Here is a 24,617-nt window from a genome sequence, read left to right as displayed (position 1 = left end):
GCTGGAAACCTCTTGCCTTGCCTGGAGTTAGAGTGCTTCCCTGCATGTCTCTGCATCATATTTATGCCCCTTGGCCTGCCATGTCCACTCAGCTGCCATGTCACTCAGGCAGCTTCCCGTCTCCTTTCCTTTCCCTGTGTGCACACGTCTGCATCTCTGGTAGTCACACCATGTCACTGCTCCTGTGTCTGTTGGGTTTCTGGAAAGAGGCAACGAGAGCTCCACACCTCATGCAGGTTGACCCCAGAGGGCACCTAGGGCTCCTTGTCAGAAGGTGCCCTCAGACCCAGTGAGCTCTGTAATTCTCTCAGTCCCTAGGTTTCCCGTAACTCCAACACAGGAAAACACCTAAAAACCCAGAGTCCTGTGGAGGAGCCAAGACACGCCCCATCGTAGGCATCTCCGGCTCAACAGGCTGAGGAGCCGGCTTGGGCTGCCTGCTTTTCTGGTGTGAGTGTGTCTGGAGGCGGCTGGGGAGAGCAGCTTTCTTCTTGAGCAGCAGGTGGGAGAGGAACCAACAGCTGCCAACCACTGAGACCCCCCCAGTGGGGGAAAACATGTCGAGCTAGGGACTCGGCCGGAATCTGCTCAGGGTTCCAGGTGGGTGGGATGTAAGTGCCCTTCAGTTGTTTATTTTAACACAGTACCCAGCACATCAGAGGCACTCAGCAAGTATTTTGTGAATGAATTAGGCTAAATAGAGGTTTTATTTTTTGGGGGGGGAGCTATGTTGTGGTCAGATCGAAGGACCACAAATATCACAGCAAGGAATTAATTAAGCCTTTGCCACATAGGAAGTGGGGACCCAAGGACAGGTTTGTGCAGGGAGGGACTTCACAGTGCAACATGTGTCATTCTTAGCCCATTATTTGCCCTTTCCGGTGTGACAGAGATGCCAGATAATGAGGCGTTGGACCTACATAAAGTGCTTCCTTGTGCAGGAGAGAGGCAGGGCCGGTCTGAAGCCAGCTGGCCAGCAGCCTCCTCCCTGTAATTTATGTGTGGTGGCAGGTTGGAGTAGGCTGTCAGGCAGAGCCAGGGCTTGCCCGCCTCCCCTGATTACCACTCAGCTTGCTGGCTCCAGCCCCAGGGATGTGGCCTGACTCGAGGCCTGTGCTTCAGTTTGCTGTCCATGCGCTCTGGAGGGTTGAAGACAGTGCTGGTTCTTCCGGGACTGGCCACACAGTTGGTAGTTCCTGTTGCAGGTGGAGGGCAGGTACCACTGACCCTTGATTTCTTTTCCTCCAGAAAGCCATGCCCCAGGCTCAGCAACCTCAGGCTTTCCAACACCTAAAGATACTGGTTTGCAGTTTTCAGTCCCCAGAATCTGAGAGGAAGTCACTGGCGGAGGAAGGCTCATCTGCCTTGGTGCTGATGTAGAGGACAGGCCAGGACCTGTGACCAGGCAGAGAGATGATGGTTTGGGGTAGTGGAAGAGAAATGGAGTGTTAGATGGACATCAGATTCTGGGAGGGAAGTCCAGGCAGGGAATTAGGGTGGGTGGGCACTCCTTGGAAGAAGTGGAGCTAGGTTTCAGTTTGACCCTGGAAAGTGGCTGGGGGAGGAATGAAAGCCTGCTAGGCCCAGGGCCCAGCTTGCCACAGTCATGGAAGTTGGCCAAGGCAGGTTGAATCTGGGGCCTGGCTGAGGGGAGCATACAAATGGCTTCTAAAGCTGGTCAGCCATGTGGTGATGATGCCTGTGAGTGTCCTCTGCTTGGGCCTCTGTCCCTGCAGGGATTCAAGGAAAACCCAGGTGTGGGTGGGCATTTGGCAAGAGCTAACAGGAATTCAACTACTAGGCTGGGTCCAGCAGCACCAGTGCTTGGCCCGACTGGAATTGGGCCCCTGTTGTTCCTGCTGCTGCCCTGCTGTTCTCTTGGCTTGGCCTTCCAAGAGCCCTCCTAAGTGAGCTCTGAGGGATGCTGACAGATGGGCAGGTTGGAGCTGGCTCCCCTGTGCAGGCAGAATGCACGGCCCCAGGTGGGCACTTTACACTGTGCCCTGAGCTCTGAGCTCCCATTGTCCCAGCTGCCTCAGAAGGCAGAGAGAAGGATCTCCCTCCTCCCCTTCCATGCTATTTTATGGGTGGAGAAGTGAGTTGGTTCAAGTCACCCCAGAGTCAGGGGAGCTCCAGGCAAGGCTGTGACTGCCAGCCCAGTGTGTTATTCACAGAGCACTGCCCCTCAGTAATGAAAGGGCGTGTGCACACTTTGGAGGTAAGGTTTGTAATTAAATGACAACTCAAGACAGTGGGTGATACCTGGAGTCTGCCCTCCTCCCCTTTAATACAAGGGCTCCTGTGGCACAGCCTGGTTTGGAACTTGATATGTAGCAAAGAATGACCTTGAACACCTGATCCTCCCCCTTGATTACAGTCACCATCTCCAGACCTGCTTTATGCAGTGCTGAAGATTGAACCTAGGGCTTCTACGTGCTAGGCATACACTACCACTAGCCACACCCCCTGCCCCCGACTGGATTTTCTAATGCATGCTAAGCCTGCCCGGCACTGTGCTAAGAATGTTCCCTCATTCTTGTGTCAACCTCTATAGGTGATTTTGTTCTCCTGATGAGACCCAGGCGTGGAGGGTTTAAGGGACTCGCTTAGAAACCGTGCTCAGGGACAGACCCAGTGTCTGAGTCTCACCCAGGGCCTGAGCTCTTTGCCCTGATGCTCCAGTGTCTTTTGAGAGCCAGGTGCGTGCATGGCCCCTTGTCAGCCCTGCCGCTCCTGGTAAGCTTCAGTTAGAGCAGACTGCAGCTCGAGCTAGCGGCGTCACCGTGGGATTAATATTCAGAAGCTCAGGAGGAGACTGAAGAAGAAAAGAAATGGCAGAGATTGAGTGGTTGGTACTAGAGCCTAAGGCCCACTTAAAAGAATTCATGAAAGCTGACTTTGTGTTTTGGTCATTCAAAGGCTCGCACTGTGGCTCCCTCTGCTTCTTCTGCTCGCGCTTGGTGAACTTAGTCCTGCCCGGGCTGTGAGTCTTTACCGAGGACAGCGCATCTCATTCCCTTCCTTAAAGCACCAACCATTGGGCTCCCCGAGCTGCTCCTGGACTAACGGAGTTGCTTTACTCTGGCGTTCAGTGCCGCCTCCCAACACAGCGATCTTTCTCTGTGCTGTTTCAAGGAACAGCCCTTCGGGAATTCAGTGACTTTTGGCCTCTCCATCTGCGCCCCTTCCTGAAGGAGACAGGCCCGTCCTCCCACTGCCCCCAGCTGCCTGCCTCCTGAACCTTGTTCCTCACATTTGGCCCCTCAGTAACCCTCCGTCCCCCACCTCACAGACCTGGAGGCCTTGCTGGAGGCTCCAGATGTTTGCTGTTCCCCACCGGTCTTACGATGCCTGTCCGGCTGTTCCCTAGCTGTCGGACTGGCCGTGTGGACTGGTTCTGGGCATGGCACCTAGTGAACCGACTGGCAAGTCAGAGAAAGGTTCTCTACTAGGAAAGAGGGCTTGTGTGGTCCTCAGGCCAGAGGACAAAGGCCTGGTGGAGATAGAAAAGTGGCCTCAGGCAAAAACAGTGCCTTCCCCCTAGGTACCCGGCCCCCTGAAGTGACTTCCCTGCTAAGAACTTCAGAACTGTTTTCTACCTGCCGGTCCATTCCACAGGTTGACTGTGGGCCCGACCTACGCTATACCCCTACATTATACCGTCTCTTCAGCTGTTTGCCACTGTATTTGTCTAAAGCCCTAAAAACAAAAAGCCAGACATGATGATGGCATGCACTTGGTGACCTCAGTATTGGGGAGGTGGAGAAGAGGATCCCTAGAGCTCACTGTCTATCCTAATCAGTGAGCTCCAGGCCAACAGGAGAGAGTGTTTAAAAAAAAATAAGTCGTTTGTTTTCTTTCTTTTTTTTTTCTGTTTTTTTCCTTAAGGAGCAACACCTGAGGTTGACCTCTGGCCTCCACACACACACAGTACCTGCATATATGTGCATCCATACAAATATGCATGCATATACATGACCACTAAAATAAGCCCTAAAAGGTCTGGTATACAGGGTCTTAAAACCTATAATAAGGGGCTGGAGAGATGGCTCAGAGGTTAAGAGCACTGGCTGCTCTTCCAGAGGTCCTGAGTTCAATTCTCAGCACCCACATGGTGGCTCACAGCCATCTGTAATGAGGTCTGGTACCCTCTTCTGGCCTACAGGCATACATGCAGACAGAACACTGTATACACAATAAATAAAATAATTCTTTTAAAAAAAAAGATTAAAAAAACCCAATAATAAGCCCTTGGCATTTCAAACTGGTCTCTTCCATCCAAACACTCATCACCATATGCCTTAGTGCTGCTAGAGGGGGCAGCCTGAGCCACCTCTAGAAAGACCTTGGACCACCCGGCCTTGCACAGCCCGCCATTGGCATTCAGCATCAGGTCTAGGAGTGGCTCTTGACCTCCACTAGCATGGTACTACAGCCTGTGGGTTGGTTCCAGTTCCCCTCTGCATCCAGACTCCTCTCTGCACAGGTGAGGAGCCTGACTTTAGTGGTTACCGTTGTTCTTTGGTGAGGTCACTTTGCCCACGTCGTCTCCAGCTTCTGAGGAAGTGGCTTTTTCCTACAGCCCAGGTCTGCCCATCCCTCAGGCCTGTGGGGCATGGCTCGTGCATTTCTGAGAAATATGACAAGGCTTGTGCTTTGCAAATAGCCACACTGTGAGAACTAAGCAGCCGTGAACACTCCAGCTCAGAAATGTGGCTGGTTTGAAGCAGTGATCCTACTCGAGTGAAGCTGTGGCTGAGGGATTTGTGGAGCGCAGAGCCGGGGCTGTCAGGCTCCCATCCAGAGCTGCCCACCCAGAGGGATCTTCCTGTCACCCTCCAGTGCTGAGTGTCCCTGGGGAGGTCTTGTTGTCCCCTGGGGTTGTGCATGGCCACTCCCCCGAGAAGTCGAGACCAGCAAGGTCAGGAATGACACATGGTGGACTTGGGAGGGAGCTGAGCTTCCAGGAGGAGGCATTGCCTAAGGCTGAGCTGCATCATGGAGACCTGTGTGTGTGGTTAAAAGGGTTCTAGAAAGCTCACATGGCGTCATCAGGAAGCAGGATTGTGGGGCACCTTGCAGTGGCTTTGTGACCTCCGTTGGTCAGAGGATAACAGTAAAACCCAGGAATCACGGGAGGTAAAGGTGTGCAGCCAGGAGCCGTGACCCCATCTTTCTAGTTCTCATTCCGAGGCAGCACAAATCGGTAAAGGAGAGCAGTGCCCACCCTGTATAAAGTTTTACGGTGACTGTTCTTGGCCTTAAAGTTCCCAGAGCACTGTCACAAAAGCCCTTTTTATCTGTTTCTCTTGACGGAGCTGCAGTGGTCAGTCAGGAAAGGGCTGGGCTCGTTGGAGATTGCAGTCTGTGCCAGGGACAGCGTTGGAGGCTTGAAGGCCAGCAGCAGTGTGTGCGAGAGGACCTGAGAATGCTCTTGTCACCGCACTGTGGTCAAGAACACAGCGCGGTCTGGGGTGGACCCGTCCTGCACTGCTGTCGGGCCAGCCCTGCCTGATAAACCCTGTCTTCTTCACAGTCGACAGTCCAGCTCAGAAACTTCCATCGCCTCACTTCCTCAGCCTCCCATCCTGCCCACCCCAGCGCTGCCTTTGTTCTGGCTTCAGTGACGTCCTCCTCCAAGTCGTATCTGTCTGTTCCCACTCCTCCTGTCCTCACTTGCCAGCCCACTCCCTGACGGGCAGCCCTGCTCCCTGGGCCTCTCGTGCCCGCGTAGGTCACAGGTTGACTGGGGCTGGCTAATAAATTACCCAGGGGGGTAGCAGTGGCCACAGTGCCCCCTGTGTGGGAGGGCAGGCAGTAGACTGAGGCAAGAGGGAGTCTAGGGACCAGGCAGGCCCGCTGCTTTTCTTTGTGACCCTGGGTGTGCCTCCCTGAGTCCGTTTCCTCTCTTCACAGAATTCAGTTTTTCATGTTCTGTATGTCAGGCCCGGCATTAGATGCAGAGATCATAAAGATGAGTGGACTCTGCCCTGGAATATACTCCTGAAGGAGTCTTAATGAGCATAGTAAGGTGAGTCAGTGGGTGTTTGGGAAAGAGCACTTGGGCATAGAAATGACTTAACTGTTCATTCAGTGCTGTACACGTGAAAAGCGTTTGTTTGTGGGCCTTGCTGGAACATTGTTTGTGGGGTATAGCAAGGTTGTTTGCTTTGCACTCAAGCCTAGAGGTCCCTCATGTATGGCGCCTGTGTGCACACCCTGTCCTGTGGCCACCAGTCTCTGGTTAGAACTCCTAGGGCAAGGCCTGCATGTCTGAGACTGTGGAGTCGGAGAATACAGGAGCCACCCTGGCCCAGGCTGCAAAGACAGACAGACAGACAGACAGACGGAAAAAAAAAAAAAAAAAAACTATGAAGTTTTCCAGTGTAGTTTAATTTGATTTAAAAACAAACAAACTCGTACAGCTTGTCAGGAGTTAGTGACGGTGCTTTTAGTTAGTGGGGAAAGAGCCAGACTATTAAATAAAAAATCCTGTTAGCATGTGACAGAAGGTGAAAAAAAATCACTTCTTTTTTTTGTCTTTTTTTGAGTGGGGTGTGGGTGAGACAGGGTTTCTCTGTGTAGCCCTAGCTATCCTGGAACTCACTTTTCAGACCAGGCTGGCCTCAAACTCACAGAGATCCACCTGGCTCTGCCTCCCTAGGGCTGGGATTAAAGGCGTGCACCGCCAGGCCTGGCTGAAAAATCTCTTCCTAACCCCTCTGTTGGAGGTACCTTGTGTCCCTGCCGATTGTGAACTAGCCTGGGAACTGCCGCTGGTCCACAGTTGTGTCTCCCTCTGCTCTGTGTCTGGAACCGTCCAGCATGAACCATGCTTGGGGAGGCAGCCTGGAGCAGCAGATGGAGCTGTGGGCTCACTTGTATATGTGCTGGTGGGGTCCTCGGGAAACGGCACTGAGTCTGGAGTGATGGCGGCCGCAGTCAAACCGTTCCCGTTGCCTAGCACTCAAAGTGGGCACTCTTCTTACCCTGGCTTGGTGGTGAAGAAACTGAGGCCCTGAGAGAAATCTTCTCAAGGTGGTAGGGCTAGGATTTTAACTGCTGTGGGGGACCAGGTAGGTGTTGAACGTGTAATAATGTGAGCAGACATCATCCTAAGAGTACAGTGTGGACAGAAAGCCACAGGAGGAAGCTAGGAAGCTGGGGTGGGGCAGCAGCAGGAGGGGGAGACTGTTCCAGAGTCCCAGGAAGAAGCCACTTCCAACAGCCCTGGGCCCTTAGCAGTTGGTAAGGTGTAATACAACCTAAGGAGCCCTGGGAGCTGGCTGTTTCCTCTTCCCAGGCTCTCAGGCCTCTCCTTGGAGCCCATTGGCAGGTGTCATGAGGTATTAGGAATTGTTTGCAGAATAGTTTGGCCTGGCTGGGACAATGCGAAGTTCCGTTTCCCTGTCTCTGAGCTGGGTGGCCCACACTTGTCTTTACCCTCTCTGAGTCTCTTCTGCCATCCTGGTGGCTCATTGGAATCAGGCTCTTTGGTCTCTCGAGTAGGACACCTTGATTTTCCTGTCTGCTGAAACTCCCTCCTCTGCAGACATTGAGGTCATCGTTCTAGAGACCGCCCAGCCTCGGCCCAGCTCTTGCAACATTTCCAAGGCCCTGGGGCTTCCTTGTGCCGAGTCCTGCGTGGGCAGAGCTCTGGCAGGCAGCACGTTTTGGCAGGTCTCTGGTGGTGTCGTTGGAGAAAAGCTTCCTATGGCTGTGTGCTCATTAGGACTGAGGAGACCCAGTTTTTACAGCCTCCTTTTGTTCCTCCCAGATGCTAATAAACACTTACAAACTTTGCTTAAAAACTGCTTCTGGAGAGAAAGAGGGATGTTTGGGAGAATTCTGTTCCCATGGTAGTTCTAGGTCACGGAGGTTTGGTCTGGGACAGGGGAGTGTCTCCAGTATTGGCCTGGGGTGGGGCAAACATGGCTGGCTTTTTTCTGGGGTCCCCAGTTTCCTAGGGCAGAGGGACATGACCAGGAAGGCTCTTTTGTTCCAAGCTCTGTCTATCTGCATCTGCCCTGTGCAAGGTGAAGGGCCGGGCTGCCATTTCTGCAGGTCCAGATTCCCTTCCTGGCTCTTGACTCATTGTGTGACCTTGAGCAAATCACTTCCTCTGGGTGTGTGAAATCATGGGATTAATAGTGAGGTGTTTGCACACATCTGTTAACAACTGGGGATTCTCAATCTTGGGTCTTTGTGCCCAAGCTCCCAGAGAGCTTTTAGAAAATGTGGGTTCCAGGTCCCACCTGGTAGCACTTGAGTCAGAATGTCCGGTGGAAGACTTCAGGGGATGATGGTGGTGTGCTAGACCAGCAGTAATCAAATCTGGGGCTGCTTCTGTCCGTATTTGGTTGTGTCCTGTTGCGTATGGTTACTTTCACATGACTGGTAACTGAGGAGTTTAGCAGAGTGTGTGGGAACCTCTCACTTTACCCCACAGGAAGCTCAAAACTCTAGCATTTCAGTTCTTCAGAGAAGAGGTCCTGGAGGGAGACACTGAGCTGTCTGCTTTCTCTGCACTGTGGATATCACGCAATTCCAGAACACAGGAGACCTGAGTGTGTCTATGCCTCTCCCATGGCACCCAAACTTTCTGATGCTGCCAGGGACCCCCCCCCCAAGCTACCCTAGAGACACCGGGCTCCGTCCCTTGTCTCCTCTTAACCCGGAGCCGTGAACCTGTCCCCAGTACCATGCTTTGCAGTGCTGTGGAGCTCTCAGCAGCATCGGGCTTCCAGTATACGAAGATCAGGTAGCGGCTGAGATGGTTCTGTGTGCCGGCCCGAGCCGCTCTGCTCGGAGTCGGCTGAGGTAGAGCGCTCACTGCCTCCCCAAGCACCCTGTTCTGTGTGGAACAGCCGTTAGGTCATCTGGAAAGTAAGTCAAATATTCCACATAACTTGTGCTGGTTGGAGACTGTTCTATCCTTTCTGACCCCACAGAACATTTTTTGTGTCCTGCTGTAGGGATTAGCTATTCATCCGGCAGCCCCCACACATCCAGTCCTCTTCAGAACACATTCCTTGGTTCCTCCTCCACTGATGCAGTGAGACAGAATCCAGACGCCACGTTCATGTTATGGCTCCTAATGAAAGGGCAGGGTCCAGAGTGGAAAGTACTTCTTCCAGGGAACCCCCTATTCTGTGCAGAGAATTGAGGGGGATACTCCGTGGGGGTAAAGTCCCCGAGTGAACACACCTGAGATCATGGCAGCTTTAGAGAACATCTTAGACTACATGTGTGCAATGTCACTTCGATAAAGGTCTCAGGTAGGCAAGGTTGTGTAGACACATGGTGCAACTCTTGTCCACCAAAGGGCCCTAGGTCCTCCTGCCTTGCTACCAGGGAAGAAGCCAGTACTTGAATCCCTCCCATAGCAGATGGGGAGTGTGGCCATGAGAGAGCTTCCTGGGCCTTGGTTTTATGACATCATTGGGAACAAGGTTAATATTTAATGGCGAAGGGTGAGCCCTGTTATTACCGGAGCTCATTCATCAGCAGCGGAACTTGTTCTGCCTGTTGGTGTCGTGGTGTTGGGAGTTCATGAATGGGAATCCAGGTCTCTCTTTAAAGCCTGAACCACCACTCCCTTCTAGTGCAGGAGCTGGTACAGGACGGGGTGTCAGGACTTCACAGTGGATTCTTCCAGGGGGAACAGGCCCTTCCTGCTTCACTCAGCAAGCACCAGTCCACAGGCTAGGAGGCTCGGGCTGTGCCTAGGCATTTTGAGCTGGCTTCTGACCTCATAGCCCCTTGACTGGTGGATGGCTGGCAAAAATGTTACAGAGAGGGATTTGTCGATAAATCACTGAGTTGTGTGAGCCTCTCCAAAATGGCTGAGTGTCTACAGGAAGACCGGTGGGTATTCCAGGTCACCCGTATCGTCCCCAGTAAATGGGAAAGCAGGCTAGCCGTCCGGGGCTTGGGGCTCGTTTGTCTTTTAGGAGGGTGCCACTTTGAGTCATTGCTTGGCCCTCTCCGGCCCACCTCTGAACTCCCATTGGGCTGACACCTCTCCCGTCTCACAGTCCCCACCGCAAATATGGCTACTCAGCCTTTTTAATCCGGCTGGGGTCAACTCTTCGCTTCAAGAAAAGTGAGCCCCGACACTACCTTAACCCTATTCCCTTTGCTTGGTAGCTCTGACAAGAAAATGTAGTTAGTTTCTCCCTTCTCCCTTCCATTAAAAACGCAGAATATCAAAAACGAGTGTGTTCACTGGGTACCTGGCACTCCTCCGTAAGGATGCCTTTCCAGCAGGTTGTGGTGCCAAGGATGCCCTGGGTGGATGTGTGAGGAGGGAATGACGTCTGTTGCAGTGCAGCTCACCATGTCTCTTGTGCCCGAGACTTGTCCTGCCTGAGGCAGCCAGGGAACAGAGGAACAGGCCCTTTCCTTTCGTAGAAAAACTGGGATCAGGTGGGCTTTTCTGGCTCTGGAGCAGCACCAACTCCACAAGACCTGGGAACCTGTTCGTGCTGCACTGGGGAGGGACCTCTCCATAGGAGGTCCCTGCAAGAGAGCAGCCTAGGCCGCAGCCACCCGGAAGGAGAAACCTCGAGGTTACTGTCTTTGCACACACTGCCAACAAGGAAGGCTTCGCCATTCCTGAGAGTCTGAGGCACTGGGGTCTTGATGTGGCTGGGCTTGTATCACACAGTACACACCCACTCGAGACTTCACCCTCTGTGTACACTCAGCAGGAAGGGAGGCAAGTTCTCTGTTTCCTTCTGGCTTCCAGGCCCTCCTCTGTTCACAGGATGTTTTTACGTGCAGAGGTTTGGGATCAGGAGAGGGGGTCCTAGGGCCTCTTTCACGGGGTGCTGTGAGTGGCTTCAGAACAGTGCGGGCTGGCCTCCATTACCTCTGAGGAGGAGGAGGACTGTGCCACAGTGTTACTTTGGGTGGAGCTGTGGGGTTCCTAGGCAGGATGAGCCTGGTGTAGGGATGGAGGGAGGTAAGAGCTAGAAGCCAGCGACCTGTTAGCACAGGCCATCTGAGGAAGCATTGCTTCCTCAGGTGTGGCCCTGGCAGGTGGCAGGTGTGTGGAGTCAGTCACAAGGGTGTCTGTCTGAGGAAGAGAGACTTCCAGTACTGACTGACTGAGGGAGTGTCAGGCGGCCCTTGCCCAGGGTTGGCACATCTGAGCCAAATTGGCAAGGTCTCTTCCTCTTCCTGTCACACCTTCCTTTGGAGATTTCCTATTGCTGGGAAGAAGTGGGTGGCGTGGGAGAGCCAGCCTGGGGTTGACTGACACATTGGGATATCTGAGAGCCCAGAGCCTGGCTTGTGTAGGAGCTCCCTCAGCACTGCCTCCGTGGTCACCTAAGCCCGAGCCGCTTCTCACCCTCTAGAATGTGCAGCTCCTTCAAGGTCTAGTCTGAGGCTCTTCTTATGTCCTGGCACTGTGGGTTTGGAGTTTCCAGGACTCCGAACCCTGTGAGTCATACCTGGTCTCAGCAGAGAGGAAGTGGGTGGTGGGTGGATCAGGGACATCTCAGGGATTGTTCCTTATCAACAAGGGGCCACCCCTCCCCCAGCTCCCAGTTTACCTAACAGTGGTGCTTTTTTTTTTTTTTTTTAATTGATAAATCTGGTATTCAGTTCAAGATAGCTTTAAGGATGAGACGTTTCCTGTGGCTGGTGAATTATGACCTGTTTGGAGGGAGATGCGATGTCCATTAATAAATAAGAGCTGTCTGGGCCCGGCCTGTGGGGCTCCTGTCTGAGCAGTGAGCACTGTGCTGTTTCCTAGAGATAGTTCGGAGGCGGGGGGCGGGGGGCCGGGGGGATCGGCACAGGGCAGCACAGTAGGCAGGCAGACGGGACGCCATCGTTGTAATGCCTCCCAAAGGCTTGGTGCTGTTAGTGGAACCAGGGAAACGAAGACTTGGGGAGATTTATTTTGTGTTTTGTTTCTACTTATTTCTGTTTATGTTTATTTTTATTTATTTGTGTTTTTGTTTTTTTCATGGCATCTGTCCCACAGATGGGGAAACTGAGGCAGTGAGAATGCAATTTAGCAAATGCTGCCAAGCTGGGGAGAAGAGGGCATTAAGAATTTGAGCCTTGGCCTGGCGGTGGCGGCGCACACCTTTAATCCCAGCACTCAGGAGGCAGAGGCAGGCGGATCTCTGCGAGTTCCAGGCCGGACTGATCTGCAGAGTGAATTCTAGGACAGCCAGGACTACACAGAGAAACCCTGTCTTGAAAAACAAAAAACAAAAAACAAAAAAAAAAAAAAAAGGATTTGAGCCTCAAGTGCTCCATGAAAACCTCTGGGTATGGAAACCAATTAGAATCAGCAATATCATTTGCAGCCAAACCCCCTCCCCAAAAATGTAAATTCCATAATGTAAATCCCATTTTTTCAAAAATTATGAAAGCTGGGAATATAGCTGAGAAATACAGCACATGCTTAACACTTTGGAGGCTCTGGTTTCAGTCCCTCACACTTGAAGAAAAGAATTTTCAAATTGGTGACAGTGAGACATTAAACCAAGTACAGGGCCTGTGTGCCTTGCATAGGCCACACATGTCATGAAGCTGGCCCTAGGGACGTAAATGTCAAAGTCCCTGATAAATAAAATCCTGTAGTACTTAACCCAGGAAATGGAGTGCATTGAGCCAAGCTTTTTAGACATCCAAGATCCCCCAGAGAGCATTTTCTCTGCTCTCTGTAGGCCTCTTATGTGCAGCTTGAGAGATTAGAAGGAAGGAAAGGGGAAGGTAGGGCCGGGTAGCTCTGGAGGGGGAGGCGGGCTCTCCATGTGCAGTGGCCCGCGGTGTCGGGATGATTGGCACGCATTGCTGAGGCCGTGCAGGCCTCTGCAGGGACTGAAGAGGCCCGCTCGGTCCGGAGGGGTTTGTTTGGTCCAGGTGCTTATTTGAAGGGCGAAGTGACGCTTGAGATTTTCCCGGAGAAGCGGCCTGCTCTAGGGAAGGCCTCGGGGTCTTCAATGCCATCCTGACTCCTGTTTGTGGGTGGTCTGTAGAACTTGCTCAGAACCCCAGAGGGAGGTTGTTCATGGATACTGGTCTCCCCTTTTCAAGGTGCAGAAGTAGAAATGGTAAGATCAAGGATGTGACCAGAGCAAGGGACAAGCAAATTGGAGCTCAGGGAGGTAGCCTGGTGCTCTCTGGTTCCACTGGAATGAAATGACTGGAAGGAGCTTCTTGGCTCCTGTCAGCCTATCCAGGGGACCTTTCCTGCTTTCCTTCTGATGCTCTTCATCTCTGCTTGAGGGGTTTTATTGTTGTTGCTTGCTTGCTTCTTCTTTGTCTTTTGTTTTTTTTTTCTGAGACAGGGTTTCTCTGTGTAGCCCTGGCTGTCCTGAAACACTCTCTGTAGACCAGGCTGGCCTTGAACTCACAGAGATCACCTGCCTCTGCCTCCTGAGTGCTGGGATTGATTGTTGTTGCTTTCTTAGAACACTGCCAGTTACCCAGCCTGAACCATTGGTTCCACAGGGTGGGCCGTGCCTGCTTTGGGGAGCTGGCCCAGCAGCCGGTATTCCCAGCTCCCCAGGGTCATTTCCCTAACAGTCCACTTGCATGGCAGCCCCTTATGAAAGGCCTGTTGTCTGGGGAAGTTCACACACACACAGGGCTGTGGCCTGTGGGCTGTAAGGGAGGAGGGTGGCATCCTTCTGTGCCCTCTGGCACCCTTGTTGTCCTGTAACTCATTCACCCAGCCTCCTGTATCCACGGGAGGAAGGCGTGTTCACAAGGAGTTAGCACTCGGGCCAAGAGAAGGGGCAAGACATGTCCAGAGCCCACAGCTGCCACAAACCTGGAAACACCCAAGCCCAGGCCACAGTCCAGCACCACTTGCAATATCTGCCATGCTCGTCTCTTGCCCAGGGTGCCTTGCTGGAACCCTGCTGCCAACCAGGGACTGTGCCATGGTGAACTAAGGGGCATTCTCCAGGGTCTCCTAGGTGAAGTAGGAAAAAAACAAGCCTATTAAAGCTTGTGGACCAAGGCCTGTGGGCAGAGCTTTTTTTACACTTACTCTGTGTGCCTGGGACAGATGCCTCCCTCCCGCCTTACGTGAGTTCTCCTGGGTTGGGCAAACTGATTGATGCCATCCTTCCTAAGGCCGTGGAAGCTTCCGGAGAGCAGACTTTCTTCAGTATTCCCAGAGCTTGTTATGTGGTTAGTATGCAGTGAGTTGGATTGAACAGCCCTCAGCCCAGGCCTGTGTGACCAAATTCTGCTACCAGGTGCCAAGGGCATGTAAGACACAGCATTCTGGACGTAAGGACAGTTTGTTAACCTATAACTATACATGAAAAAGTTGGTCCGGGATTGGCATGACAGGAAGACAGCATTAATTTTAAAAGTAAATCAACATTTATTGGGCATTCACTATTAAGCTGAACATAATTGGGAACCTCAAATGGTGGTGGTAGTTGTGGCTGATGCTGTGTGTCGTCAATAAAAAGAAAGTGTCTGTTGGGGGAGGGCAGCTCTTTATTGCTGCTTTTGTCTTAACGATGCCCTGGTCTGCCTCTGGGCTCGGAGAGGAGCTGTGCATGAATCATCCTAATGGGCCCCATTCGGAGAGAAATGACCCTTCGCTTAGAACAGTGTGCTGCTGCCTATTGAAATATACTGGGTGCCCAGGCCCTCCCCCTTTCCTGGTAGCTTCAGCACAGAGAGGGCCACTGGAGGAACAGGCTCTGCTTGGTGACTTCCCTCGACTCCTGGGGACGTGGGACATGGACACCTGGTTTCTGAAGGTCCTCTTGCTAGGGACAGTCCCTTAGCTCCCATGCGCTGCTGTTTTTGCTGTGCAAACCTTCCCGTGAGCACACTGAGAGTTACGACTTCCACGGGGTGGAGGGGCTGTTCTCACCATGAGAAAGCCTCACTGGCATTCCTGATCTCCCCTCACAAGGGAACAGGAAAATACCCTGAAGATGGAGTAGCGTAAACTACATTTTGGGAGTAGACAGTTTATAAACACCCCGACTAACAGATGACTTTATGTCTCTTGTCCTTCAGGTTTAGGGAATCGGGTTTTGTCACCTCATGAGAGTTTTGCTTGTCCCCCTCTGGCTGCTCCTGTTCAGAGTGGCCAGGGTCTGCTCTGGTGTCAGGTAGCCTTGGTAAAGTTCTTTGCTCTGCATATTGTCTTTTTGTGGAAGGAGGTTAAGGGGGCCATCCAGTCCCTGCATCCCTCCCTTCCCGACCTTAGCTCTGTGGGCCCAAAGCGACAACCCCACTTTTGATTTTGTGGGCCAGGCCATGGCTGTGTTTGCTCCCCCATTCAACACCCCCTCACCTCCAGCCCCCCAGCCAGAAGCCTGGGAGGAAGGATTGTCTGGTAGGCTGGCCCAGCATCTTGGAGGCTGCTGAGGGAACAAGCCACTGTAGTTAGACAAAGCCCTGGCTGTGTGCACTCCCACAGAGAGCGAGCCCTGGCCTTGGGTGGTGCTCCTAGCCAGAGAAGCAGGGTAGGCGGTGGGGGACTCTTTTGAAAGGGGGCTGTGGTGAGAGTTCTTTGAAAATTTTTATTGATGATTTTAAAAGACAAAAAGAACTATGGGGATTGCAGAAATGGTGTGGACCTGAAAGATCGAAAGAGGTTTGGTTACCTGTTCCTGGCATTGACGTTGGTTAGTTCATCTTCTCTCTGGGCCTCTCATCTTCAGTGGATTCCTGGTTACCAAACTGGGCAGTGGCCTTCTTTCTTCAGCGAGTGGCATATGTAAACCCTGTGAGGTTTCCTTTGTGCAAATCATATAAGAGTTGAGACCCAGTAGACTGACTGACCCCCCCCCCCCAGGGTCCTCCCGTGGTGTGAATCACCGTTGGTGCTGGGGACCCCCTCTCAGGGTCCTTCCCGTGGTGTGAATCACCGTTGGTGCTGGGGACCCCCTCTCAGGGTCCTCCCATGGTATGAATCACCGTTGGTGCTGGGGACCCCCTCTCAGGGTCCTCCCCGTGGTGTGAATCACCGCTGGTGCTGGGGACCCCCTCTCAGGGTCCTCCCCGTGGTGTGAATCATCGTTGGTGCTGGGGACCCCCTCTCAGGGTCCTCCCTGTGGTGTGAATCACTGTTGGTGCTGGGGACCCCCTCTCAGGGTCCTCCCGTGGTGTGAATCACTGCTGGTGCTGGGGACCCCCCTCTCAGGGTCCTCCTGTGGTGTGAATCACCGCTGGTGCTGGGGACCCCCTCTCAGGGTCCTCCCGTGGTGTGAATCACCGCTGGTGCTGGGACCCCTCTCAGGGTCCTCCCGTGGTGTGAATCACCGTTGGTGCTGGGGACCCCCTCTCAGGGTCCTCCCGTGGTGTGAATCACTGCTGGTGCTGGGGACCCCCTCTCAGGGTCCTCCCGTGGTGTGAATCACCGTTGGTGCTGGGGACCCCCTCTCAGGGTCCTCCCCGTGGTGTGAATCACTGTTGGTGCTGGGGACCCCCTCTCAGGGTCCTCCCGTGGTGTGAATCACCGTTGGTGCTGGGGACCCCCTCTCAGGGTCCTCCCCGTGGTGTGAAGCACCGCTGGTGCTCGGTGCGTCTGTCCGTCTGTCCTGAGAGAGCTGTACTGTTCTCTGTCCAGAGACCCTGGCAGACAGCAGTGGGAAGCTCTAGGCTTGAGTTACATCTGAGTTCAGAATAGACGCTCTCACTGCTAGGGAGACGCTGACAGGCCTGTCCCCGAACATTTGACAGTAGATTTCTGGGGTGAACAGGGTTGGGCCAGGCTATGCTCCAGCCTCCTACCCAGATTAGCAGCAGCCTGTGGAGAGTGGAGTGGGTGCAGGGGAGAAGGCTGTGAGTGGGGCCTGACAGGAGCCAGCAGAGGCCGGTTTGGAATGTCTTGGCTGACAAGCTGGAACCTGCAGGTATTTAGGCAGGCAGCTGTGGCTCTGTAAGAGGCAGGACTAGAAAATGCGGGCTGGGGGGCTGCATCTGTTCCCCTGACCACCTGGTAGGACAGGTATAGACAGTCAGTAAAGGGGCATCATGGCAGAATGCCAACTAGAAGGTCACATGGGCTGTGGGAGGCAGAGCTCAGCTCAGTGTAAATGGTAGATCACTTTAAGCTGTGCAGGGCCGTGGTAACACACGCCTTTAATCCCCACACTTGGGAGGCAGAGGCAAGAGGATCTCTGTGAGTTCAAGGCCAGCCTGGTCTACCAAGCAAGTCTCAGGACAGCCAGGGCAACGCACAGAGAAACCCTGTCTCAAAGCAGACAACCACAACAACATAGTGATGGCATCCCACGTGACAGAAACACCAAGTCCTGAACCCCCTTCTCCTGGAGTTTTGGGGCTGAGTACTTGGCAGGTACCCTTTTGTGAGGAAAGGGGGGCTTTGGGCTGGGGTGGCTTGAGACTGAGTCAGATCTTGAGAGGAGAAAGGGAGCCCATTTCTAAGTCCGAGGTGAAGCGTGCCCTCCCACCCTCCTCTCCAGAAGCTGATTTGCATGAATGCAGCTAATTAATCTTTCCCAAATTAATTTCCTTACTGTGTCAGAAATGATTTATTGGCGTGCCTGTATTGGGGGTTGGTCTATGCTGGTCAAAACCCAAGAGGCCAGGGAGAGACAAGAGGGCTCTTGCATATCTACGGAGGGTGTCACAGCTGGGTCTGTGGACACCTCTGTGCCTTGTGCACTAGAAGTGGGAAGCACACGGTTATCTCCCATTGTACAGACACGGGTGGCCTCGAACCTCTGGAGTCTGCTACAGTTGTGGGAGTGCGTCCTGCTCTAAGTGCAGGAGAGGAAAGGGCTGTTCCTAGAGGCTCTTCTTGGGGGGTGGGGGGGCAGACTAAGAACCATGACAGCTGTTGTCATGTTTAATTGCAGTCATTTCCTCTGTAATTACTGGGGCTCTAAACGAGGGGGGGTGGAGGGGTCCCCAAGCCTTTTGTTTTCACCTTTAGAGTTTGGCTTCTCTTGGGCAGAGGTCCTGTTATGAGGTTTTTGCACCACACAGTCTTTATGGGTCCTTGGCACACAGGAGGTGTGTCCTGCTCTGGAACAAGCGCTCAGCCTGTTTGTCATAAACACTGACATCCAGAATCATCTTACTTGCTCCTTACAACCTCTCTGAAGGTGAGACACAAACCATTGTGCCCCAGCTCCCAGGGGAACTCCAGAGAAATCAAGCAGGTTGCCTAGATCTCCCCAGAGCTGGTTAGCAGAGCCTGTTTCAGAGTAATGCTTAGCTGCACGGTCGCTGCTCACCCATGACCTTTGTGTGGTGCCGTCCCTCTCTAGACATCTATCTGGGTAGCCCCATGCAGGTGCTTTCCAGCCCCACTGCCTTGGTGGGGCTCCAAGGACAGCCGCCCAGTTGGTCAGCCCTTAAAGCTGGGCTGCTTGTGTCTTGGGCTGTCCGGAGCTGCATGTCCAAGCCTGGAGACCCACCAAGAGCAGTGGCCTGTGGCATCCAGTTAGCTGACCTTCCTTCCACCCAGAGCAGAAGCCCCAGAGCCTCCACCTGGCCAGCACCAGGAAAGCAGCTTCCTTTCCCAGACAGTGTGCTTGCTCCTTCATTGCTGCGCAGCTTCTTGGTGTACACAAAACATCTGTCCACTGCTGCTTCCCCGAAGCCTCCCGCTCTCCACTCCCACAGCCCTGTTTCTTTAACACCATCTCTGTTGGTATAGCAACAGTCTCCATCCAGTGGATGCCCGGCCTGCCAGGTCTGTGTCACAGTGGGTCCTCAGAAGGGGACAGGCACAACGCTGCCTTGTTGCAGTGAGGATGTAATGGTCCCACACGCTTGGTGCTCACCTTCAGGGAACCCTCCTGAGCCCCAAGTGACAGAAAGGGTCATGGCCCCTTAACTTCAAACTAGCAAGTAAGATAAAGAGCCAGGGCCATAATGTTTGTGGTGCCCCACCCCCACTACCCCCCAGTGCATGACAGGCCCTGTCACACTGTGCACTTGTTGTTTTCTCTGTGTGTCTGTGTCACAGCCCTGGCTGTCCTGGAACTCGATTTGTAGACCAGGCTGGCCTCGAACTCACAGAGACTCTGCCTGTCTCGGCCTCCCGAGGGCTGGGACTAAAGGTGTGTGTCACCATGCTTGGCTGTCTATTCTGTCCATTTTTGGCCAGGTGAATTACCATGGAGCCAGCTCTGATGGCCCTCCACCTTCCACCTCGGCACAGCAAACAGCGTGTTTGTTTTCACTGCTGTTAGGGTGGTTCTAATGGGAGAGGTCTGGTGTGGAGTGAATCTGGGGTTCACTGTGTACCTAAAATATACTCTGTGGGTGTGTGTAAACACGAGGCGCAGGGTGTCATCTAGAGATCCATGGTTTCAGACTGTTAATGAAGCTAAGGTCAGTATTAGTGTGAGTCAGTGAGAGATGGTCTGACTGGACCTTGACTCAAGGTTTACGCAGGTGTCTTCACCTGGAATAAACAGAAAGATGTCGTGCATGGCCTGGCAAGAGTCTGGACCTTCATGGGGCGCCTCCCTCTCACTTCCAGGGATGGAAAAGCATTTTAGAGACCCCCATCCTGCAAGGCCACGCTGAACTGGAGCGGCAGGTACTCAGTGACTGGTGGTCAGGAGGTGCCTGGAGTCGTGGGGTTAGGGCGGTGCATGCGTCCCGTTCTTAGGAGACGGCAGCTGCTCTCTCCTTTTTTTCTTTGTTAGCGGATTGGATCTAGGTCTTGGATGAGTCTCTACTGGGGCTCCTCTGGGCAGTGCCACAAGTCCTTCCAGGAGGGTGTGTGTGCACGTACGTGTGCGTGTGCGTGTGCGTGCGTGCGTGCGTGCGTGCGCGCGCGCGCCAAGAGCCTGGTACACAAGGCCTGAAAGTACCTGAAGGAGTTCCTCGACTGGGAACCTCCTTGGTCCCTGGTTCCCTGGGTGGGGAGGGGACAGGGCAGGGAGCTTCCCTGGGGAACCCTCCTCCTGCACAGGCCCTGTTGTTCAGCGAGAGCCAGCTCTCAAGAGTGCAGAGGATGCCCTGACTTCTGCATCCAAGGTCGATTCTCAGCCGGTGGACCAAGGTGTGCGAGGTCAGCCTGCACTCCCACTGACCCTGGGGGTAAGCAGGAGAGTCACAGTTGCTTACCTTCATGAGCAGGACTGAGAAATCTCTGGGAAAAGTGAAATTCCAGAACAGTGACTGGAGGTTTGCCTTCAGACTTGTGGCGGAGGGGACTGACTCTTGCTTTTATTCCTGATAAGAATCATCTGGGATGCTTGTTAAGTACACAGACGATTGAGGCCAGGAGCCTGTTGTCTTAACAATCATTCCAGGCCGTTTCTGTCTGCAGACAGGTTTGGGAAGCAGTCTGTCTGCTGTTCCAAAAATAGCCTGTGGTGGAAGAGTTTGCAGCAAGTTTGGGTTTGCATGTCACACAGTAAGTGATACACAGGCCCTCCTTGTTTGCAGCTCTGACGCTACCCACAGTCTAGGCACTAGCCCTGTGCTGACTTTCACCAGCTGATCAGTTCGGCTTCCTCTTTTGTTTCTCATAAGTAGGTATGTTGCATTTAGCATCCCTGTTATGACCCTTTCTGTTCAGAGCAAGCGACTCATTGAGAGCGATGTTTGCACCATGGATATTAACTTGCTGGATAATAGTCCACAGTGTGGGATGGGATGGCATGCTCAGCAGTTCCCCTGTTGATGAAGGTAGAGACTGTGTGGGGTTCCCCAGTATTACTTCACTGAGCATCTTCGCCCCGGTTCCCTTGTGTACGTCAGGAGTAAATACTGAGATGGGAAATTGCTGCGTCAGACTATGTGCATTTGGAGATTTCCATTAATTCTGCTAAGTTACCTCACAGTATCCCTAACTACTTCCCACGAGGGGCAGCTAGCTCTCTTACAAGAGCAATGAAAGCACTCACCCAGGCATATGGAAGGGTAGCCAAGTGGCAACACCCACCTTTCCTCACACTTCCCTTGGGGATGGGCAGGAAGACTGCTTCCTATCACACAGCTAATCCCCAGGGAAAACACAGCAAGCCTTGCTGGCTGGAAGGGACTGAGTTCCACCCACAGCATGTGGGCTACAGAGTAACCTCTAGAGCCAACTCTCAACCTATAGGCAGCCCAGAAAGCCACAGAGGATGAGTTTTGGGGTATAGTGGAATCTAAATCCCAGAGTGGGAGTCAGGCTTCCTGGGTTGGCCTAGAGGGCCTGCTGCTGGGCTGCTCTGAATTGACCTGGCCCTGTCTCTGGGCCGCTCGCTCGGGGAGGTTTAGGGAGCCTGTGAAAATCCTTTAGGGGCTGTGGGCTGAGCTGGGGTCGCCCGGGTTGTTTGAAAAGCTCTCCTCATAGAAGAGAGAGAGCCAAGGAAGAGATGGCCTGGATCCCTGTCTTGATGCTACCTCAGAGCCCCTTAATGCAGGGACCAGTGACCTTGCTTCCCAAAGAAAGCTGCTTGTGCAGTCAGGTGGCCTGCAGAGACGTCATGGCTGGTCCCATGGTTGAACTGTTGGCTAAGATTTAAGGAGTATCCGCTAATGGAGGCATTCTACAGCAAAGCACCCTAGCAGACCCACATCTGTGGAAAGCCTCTCACTTCATTTTGACCGCATGGCAGCCTACACGCACCCCTCCCGCCGTGAGTCCCAGGTGACCGTGACCAGGACAGCTCTGCTAAGTTGACATACCACCCCGTCTCTGTCTGTGTTCACAAGGGGCTCTGCCACCTCTCTGGCCCACTTCCCACCACCTGGTTAAACTTTGACTTCCAACTAGGACGTGATTTGCATAAGGTTGGACCGTTGAGTGCCCTGTTTGCCAAGTCTCAGGTTGCTCAAACCTCCCTCCCCTCCCCTCCACCAGCCTCACTTTGAAGTTCAAAAGCAAATTGATTAAATATACGTTTTACGAACTTTCCAATTTGCTTCTTAAACTAACAGAATTCTAAACTTTTTTTTTTTTTTAAACGGAAGGCTTTCCAGCTGTCAGCAGGTGTAACTGGAACCACATGTCATCAGAGACCAGGGGGTTTTCCTGGTTTTAGGATTTGTAAATTCGTAGTGAAAGGGAAGTAAGCAGGGCAGGCAGCTGGGGCCTCTGGCAGCTTGAGCTCACCTCTCGCTTTAATTAGAAAGTATCGATAGGGCCTGCTTTATCGCAGGCCTCGCAGCGCTCCCATCCCAAGGCGAACAAAGATTCGCCTTATATCCTGCCAGTCTCCGTGTTTGCAGATTACAGAGCACTTCCGGAAGGGGCTGGGGTGCTGATTGCTGAGCTACTTGGAGACTATATAGCCAGGCTAGGCACCACCTTACCACTTACGGTCCCCAGCAAAAACCAAATTATTTCCCCCTGGAGGAAACAGTTCCTCCCCTCCTCACTGCAGACCAGAGGAGGATTTTCAAATGGCAGAGACAGGGAAGGAGTGTGGCCTGGGCCAGCGGAGTTCGGTGTCACCTGCAGCTGTCTCCATTGGGATGTCTGGTTCCTTGAGCTCTCAAAACCCTGCCCACGAGACCCACGTCTGAACTGTTCTGGCTGACAGTGCTTCACATACAAATGTATTCTGCAAATGGTGGGTGCCAATAGCAAACGAAAGCAAAGGCAAGCCTCCTCTCCCCAGCCCCCGTTTCCTGGCCTGGTGTCGTCTGAGTCTCCTGAAAGGCAGGGATTACCACGGCGGCATCTGGAGGAGCCCCTGGGACTACTAGAGTCGGACCTGGTTTGTCTGCCGGGTTTCTCCGTGTTCTGGGCCTGGGTCTTCTCTGATGGGTGTGGTCCAGTTTAGTGACCGGGGACTATTGCCTGCTGTCCCTCTGCGGCCTTCACATTTTAGGTGGCTGGCAGTCACTTGTGCCTCTTGCTCGGCTGCCACAGGCAGACCTTCACCCAGCAGATACGGGTCTTTCTTTCTCTTTCCTAGGTTTACAGGCCTTTGCAGATGCCTTACATTCCTGGGCTCAGAGAGAAGAGCGGCTCCCGTGGTTTCTAATTAAACCCACAATTTAAATAACAATTCATCAAGGGGGATGCTAGCCTCCTCCCTCCCTGGGGCAGCAGCTGGGAGACTGAGGACTTATTTGCCCATTACTAGATACCTGACCTGGAGGGGGAGGGGGGAAGGGCTCTCAGTTTGGGGTGAGGCTGATGTGTAATCAAGTGTGGGTCGAGAGGGCTGTTGGCCTTCTGGTTAGAACTCGGGGAGTCAGAAAGGAGCAGAGGAGCTGTATCTTGAAGCCTTCAGTTGGATATTGTCACCCTTCACCAGGGAAATGTGGAACTTCCGCTCCAGGGCGGAGAATTCTAGATACTCGAATTCTCCAGAGTCCTTGCCCAGCCCGAGACCTGCCCCAGTGACTCATTCTTGTGTTGTTAGTCAAAGGGCTGGCGGGCCTGGCCTGCTGCCAGGCGAGGGCACTAGGATTTGTCTGAGTGAAGACCTGGGCACGCTCCTGCCCACCCTCTACCTCAGTGGCTCATCGGTAAAGCAGGGTCTTCTGGCCTCTGGCCCCTGAGACATTTGTTTTTACTCTGGTATTTGTATATCGCTGAGTTTAGTGTTTTCGTTTGGCTTGTCTAGCGCCACACTCATCTTTTATAGTGTGTTGATCTCACCAAATTGTTGTGTGATGACCCACAGCATGATCGTGTTCCAGATTTGGAGAAGAGTGGAATGCTGAGTGCAGCTATCCTTGGCTGAGGTCTTGTGCCTCAGCCGGCACCAGGGGCTGCCAGCGGTTCTCAGCTTTCTATGATCTCCCAACTTTCTCTGTCTCTGTTGCTGTCCGGTTAAACCTAGTAACACACTCCCAAGACGCCAGGCCCTCATCTCTGTGTTTTGTGTGCACCTGACCTCCACCCAGCTGCCCTTCCATTCCCCCAGGGCGGGCTCATGTTTCTGGCTCCCCTCCCGCTCCATGCTAAGCTAGCCTGGCTGTGAACAGTAGTGAGACAAAGCCAAAGATGGCCTCACGCTCTCTTCCTCCTGCAGGTGACCATCGCTGATGACTACTCAGATCCTTTTGATGCCAAGAATGACCTCAAGAGCAAAACCGGAAAGGGGGAAAGCGCTGGCTACATGGAGCCCTATGAAGCGCAGAGGATCATGACGGGTAAGTGCAGTGTGAGTTGGTTTTCTGCTGCTGTAACAGAATGCCTGAGACGGAGTGATTACAAAGAGTGTGTCATTTAAAAGGTGTGCTTTCCTGGTTCAGGAGGTGGGTACATTGAAGATGAGGTGGACACACTGTCCAGGGCCTCACACTACATCATAGCATGGCAGAAAGCAGAAGCAGCAAACTGTAGAGGAGACACGTAAGATCTTGCCTGCTCTCAGAGTGACTAACCCAGCCCTCCAAAGTAAGAACCCACCCACTTCCACGAGGTGGCATCAGTCTATGAAGACTCCATCCCCACTATTCAAACACCGTCATAAATCCAACACTGCTGCGTGGAGCAGCTAGTGAACACCCCACTGTAGATGTATCCAATCGTCTTTTTAAAACAAAAAACACAGAGCCAATGTAAAAGAAAAAGCGAGAGTCAGAGTCAGAATAAAATCCTACCTCTGCAGTGCCCTAGTTCCGAGCGAGAGCTACTTCTGTTTGTCTGTGTTTAATAGTCTTTCTGTTCTGCCTTCTCATTGGTTCTAAACCCAACCACATGACTGCCTCATCACTGCTGTAAGTAC

The 24,617-nt window shown here is 53.1% G+C and overlaps 1 protein-coding gene across 1 annotated transcript in view; it reads left to right on the top strand.

The window, feature by feature from the left end:
• Shb (SH2 domain containing adaptor protein B) overlaps window positions 1-24,617 on the top strand; it is a 118,316-nt gene that overhangs the window by 23,448 nt on the left and 70,251 nt on the right. Inside the window, exon 2 of the mRNA XM_028859505.2 lies at window positions 23,919-24,039. Coding sequence (XP_028715338.1) covers window positions 23,919-24,039 — 121 coding nt within the window. The remainder of the gene's footprint in view (window positions 1-23,918; window positions 24,040-24,617) is intronic.

Source organism: Peromyscus leucopus, chromosome 2 (assembly GCF_004664715.2).
Source record: "Peromyscus leucopus breed LL Stock chromosome 2, UCI_PerLeu_2.1, whole genome shotgun sequence".
Classification (NCBI taxonomy): domain Eukaryota; kingdom Metazoa; phylum Chordata; class Mammalia; order Rodentia; family Cricetidae; genus Peromyscus; species Peromyscus leucopus.
Note: the sequence above shows the minus strand (reverse complement) of the source record. Positions and strands in the feature narration are given on the sequence as shown.